The 4,400-nt window shown below is 37.3% G+C and overlaps 2 protein-coding genes across 2 annotated transcripts in view; both read left to right on the plus strand.

Annotated features, from left to right (window-relative positions):
- Positions 1–4,400, plus strand: part of ptpn9a (protein tyrosine phosphatase non-receptor type 9a) — a 411,924-nt gene that overhangs the window by 78,626 nt on the left and 328,898 nt on the right. The window lies entirely within an intron of this gene.
- Positions 1,771–4,400, plus strand: part of LOC104965156 (KAT8 regulatory NSL complex subunit 2-like) — a 25,979-nt gene continuing 23,349 nt past the window's right edge. The window contains 3 exon segments of the mRNA XM_010794115.1: positions 1,771–1,871; positions 2,964–3,222; positions 3,396–3,573. Coding sequence (XP_010792417.1) covers positions 2,972–3,222; positions 3,396–3,573 — 429 coding nt within the window. The 5' untranslated portion in view covers positions 1,771–1,871; positions 2,964–2,971.

Consider the following 4,400-nt stretch of genomic DNA (forward strand, 5'->3'; position numbering starts at 1 on the left):
AAATCTGTACAAAGACTGTAAAATGTTTAAAACAAACAACAAATATTTTTTACATTTATTATGAAAAAACGCAAAAAAATATGTAAATTACTGACGCTTGTTTTTTTTTTAGATTTTTTTTTAGTGTTGCAGTCATTGTTTTAAATGGTTGTAAAATATTCATATATTCAGTTCTCTAATAATTACACTAATGGGCAAAGTTCATACCAAGGATGTACATCTATGGTTTTATCAAAAGGGTTCAAAGAGTTCAAACATATCTACGGTATGGTCACAATGAAGGAATTGCAACAAAGAAATCCCTCTAGAGAAGAAAGTTTTAAAATCCTGTTCTGTCATTTGTTCATCAGTTTCCTCTGGAGGGCGAGTCTTTGTGTGGTTTAATCCAGAGAAACAAATAGGCAGATTCAATACAACATTTTTGGTTGTGTTATCTGCGGAGCCCTGAAACTGTCGGATTTAAGAAAACACTTTTTTCTGCTGGTGCTCACTTTGTAGTGACCATATTGAGCACAATCTACAATAAAAGTTTTCACAATACACTATATCAAAAAGTAATCAAATGCCATTTGTCTGTTTTTTTTTTTTTATAGTCTTTCATTTATGCAGTCTCCTTTGAAAATGTCTGAACTCCGGTGTATGCTTGTCAATTCATGCACGTCTGGTTTTATCACGTTGAAGCTGTCTTTAATTTCATACTTTTAAAACAAAACAAAGTGGATATTAAGCTTCAGATTGTTGTTTATAATCCATGTGTAAGCCATCATTAAACAAAAGTTTGCACGTGTTCTTTAGTTGTGTAAATCAAATGCGTCAATCTGATTATCGACATACCTCCACTACAGGGTCATGAGCATGAAATAAATGAATTATGTGAAAAGTATAGTGGAGGAGGGGCCACTTGTTGGCAAAGATTCGGGTATCATCTGTACATTTAATTCATATTATCTTTGTGATTTTGATTGTATAGTATTACTGCTCTTTATCTGCTCTTTTTAACAGTTTGTAATCCACAATTCATTTGTTTTAGGCAGTCTACGGTAATGCAGTACAACAAATCATCAGCCATACAATTGTAAAATATTTGTGTGCCCTTCATTGTATGAAATATAAGTTTAATATGGTACAGCCCTTTGCTCAGGCAGCAGAGGTTTTATTGGTTTTTCAACTCTTGTAAAAGGGAAACAGTAAATGCACTGAATATTTATCAGTAGGTTTGCCTACAATGCAATTGACAAAGTGTTACATGTATAACAGTTGGACTATTAGATTGGAACACCTTAAATATATTGCCCTCTGAAAGTATTTTTATTTGATCCCAACAAATCTTAACATTTAGGTTTCAACGTTATGCTTTGAGGAAAGTCATAAAAAAGGACACATTTCAATAACACCTGAATGTGAAACAAATGAAAGACACTCATGCAACCTAACAATGCAAAGTCACATAGCTCCAATGAGTTTAATGTTTTGTTATTTTTCACGTCTTGGTGTTTTAAGTGACACTCAGGTCTGGAAAGGAAACGTTTTGGAATTTTTGTTTTCTGTTAAAACGTTATATGTGAACCCTTTTCTTTTTTATATAATGTGGTTGCTTTATTCTCAAATAAAAAGACAATAAATATTTTAAGAAAACTCCCGCTTCGTTACGTGTTTCATAAAACTTCACTTCTGTGGGTGTAAAAATGATTGCAGCTGATGCCACTTGCGTTGGCAGATTGATTGACCAATGAAATGCCCTGAGCTTCGACAAATCAGAGCTCTCGGTGGGCGGGATCACTGAAGATTCTGCAGAGGCTGTTGTGTGGCAGTTGGACAAACCGACGTAGTGTGCCACGGAAGCTAAACCCTGTAGGACCGTCGTGAAGAAGGTAAGCAATTCTGAGCAAAAAATGCAGATAGTTGCATCTTCTTCTAAAGAGCCTTGTCTACAATGTGAAGAGAACTACCATGTGTTACTATCGTTCAGTAAAACTCACTTATTGGCCACAAATTGTGAGAAACGGCGTTTGGCTAATATTAGCAACTGCTAACAAAGATGGCGACGCCATAACTGAAAGAGGGCAGAGTGACGCAGTAAATAGAGGCGGGCTGAACGCTGCTGTGGCGCCTGCTTAGAATTCTCAAAGACAGAGAAATGTACTTATGCTACATTTGTAATATTAGCTAAAAATAATGTTTATAATTTATTTTACTTACTTACTTTTTTGCGATGTATGGAAGTTTTGTATGTAAATGAACAATATTAACCTGTAGCAAGTTAACACATGTTAATCATAGTCGTGTCTGACAAGCCACCTGACCTGCCAACGTCTTCTCTAACGTTAACAATAATATTTTAATTGGACCAGGTATTCTTACCACTGCTTTTGATATTGTGTTTATGTAGTTCTGTTAGCCATCTGCGTTTCTTAATTGGTTTACTTTCAACATCTGTTACCTCTTCCCCCAATTTGTGACTTGTGGGCATGAAAGACACTTTTTTTTTGTACACACACATTTATTCCAGTCAGTTTTATTGGCAATTAGTGACAATAGTGTACCCCAAGCCTCCATTTTATAAAAGGCAAAGCATGTTTATTTATATAGCACCTTTTCAACACTAGGCACACACGCGCCAATGAGACATTCTCACATTTCAGTTTTTTTATTGTGGGAATGGCAGCAGCTGTCAAAAGATTTCTGATTCTAAAAAAAATACTTGTTTAATTAAATGTGTCGGCCACTTAACTAATATCTAGTAGTTTGCCAGTTCTAGTTTCCATTTTTGTATCTCTATTAATATTTGTCTTCTATTAAATATCATAAAATATCTGGTTATTTAAAGTATGGGTTTGTCCTACTGATATTACAACTCCCTGAACAGGAAATCTTCACAATAGAGAAGTCCAAGAAAAGATAGTGTTACCCACTTAAACTAAATGCCTTGTTGTTTTAACTTTATTTTCCTTTTATTCCCCCAGACTTTGAAATGAATAGGATACGAATCCACGTGTTACCTTCGAGTCGGAACCGGGTGACCCAGACTCCTCGTCCCCAGGAGCCCCAGGCCTGCTCCTTCACACAGCGACCATGCTCTCAGCCTCGCCTGGAGGGCCTGGACTTCTGCGTCAAACACATCCTGGAGGATAAGAACTCTCCGTACAAGCAGTGCAGCTATGTCTCTGCAAAGAACGGCAAGCGCTGCCCCAACGCTGCACCAAAAGTCGAGAGGAAAGACGGGTGTGTGGACAATCTCATATTCTTCTGCTTTTAACAAGTCAGAAAAAGTAGAACCTCAGCTTTATTATCAACTATAACTCTTACTATGGAAGACACAAACACACAATAACAAATCCAAACTGCTTGGTCAAATCTCTCTCCTCCATTGACTGTATTTCTTCTGTGTTCTTTAGAGTGACGTTCTGCACAGAGCATGCTCGCAGGAATGCCATGGCCCTCCGAGCTCAGATGAGAAAGGCGTCTTCTGGTCCTTCCCCAGAGTCTCTGTTGTCGCAGCTCAGTGGATACAACCGCGCAGAGACTCACAGCGCTGACGGAGGCCGCTCTGAAGCTAGCCGGATTCTAGGTAAATGATCTGGACAGAGGTTTATCCCATCTGCAATGACTTGTATCAGAGCTTTGTAAAGAGGCACTGACTGTTCGTTAGTGTCATATTCCAATTTTTTTGTTTAGTTTGAAACAGTCATATTTATACATGCACATTACATCCAGTTGTTTTTGAAATTGTAAATCCTGCACATGTCTTCTCCACAGTACCTCTTTTAAATCACCACAGCACTCCACTTTAAATACAGTATATAGCATTTTTCATATGTAAATATTGTTAATTCATCTCTGCCCCGATCAAGACGTGCTGCTTGCTGCAGGTTTCAAAGGCCACCAACATGAACTCCTTCCTGTGGTCTGTTGATTTCTCCCAGAGAAACAAAGGGGCTAATCATTTCAGTTGGAAGGAACTAAATCCTGTAAGCCCAAATCATTAAGGGTAGTTTAATGCTTTTTATATATATTTTTATTTAACATGATTTAAATCGTATACTTTTCTTTATCTGCTGACGACAAGAACAAATATTATTACGAGTACTTTCATTAAACTGTCTGCTGCCACCAGAGCTGCACTGAGCTGTACAAACCCTGCAAAGCTCAGACATAATCACAAACACTAACATATCATTAGTACAGTTCAGCCTTTTGTAATTTACCATAACCCGCCTCGTATGTTGAGAAATGATTACAGGATTATTCTTGTATAGGAAAAACTCACACTCTTATGGTTTTAGTTTTAAGTTGGGGGGCAGTTTCTTGATCAGTTTGACTCTTGTTGTCACTATTTTTCAGTTTGTCATGATTTGTCCCTAACCCCCGCTGCTCAGACTGCACTGACTGTTCATTAGTGC

This window comes from Notothenia coriiceps, unplaced genomic scaffold, assembly GCF_000735185.1.
Source record: "Notothenia coriiceps isolate Sejong01 unplaced genomic scaffold, NC01 NC01_scaffold00037244, whole genome shotgun sequence".
Lineage (NCBI taxonomy): Eukaryota > Metazoa > Chordata > Actinopteri > Perciformes > Nototheniidae > Notothenia > Notothenia coriiceps.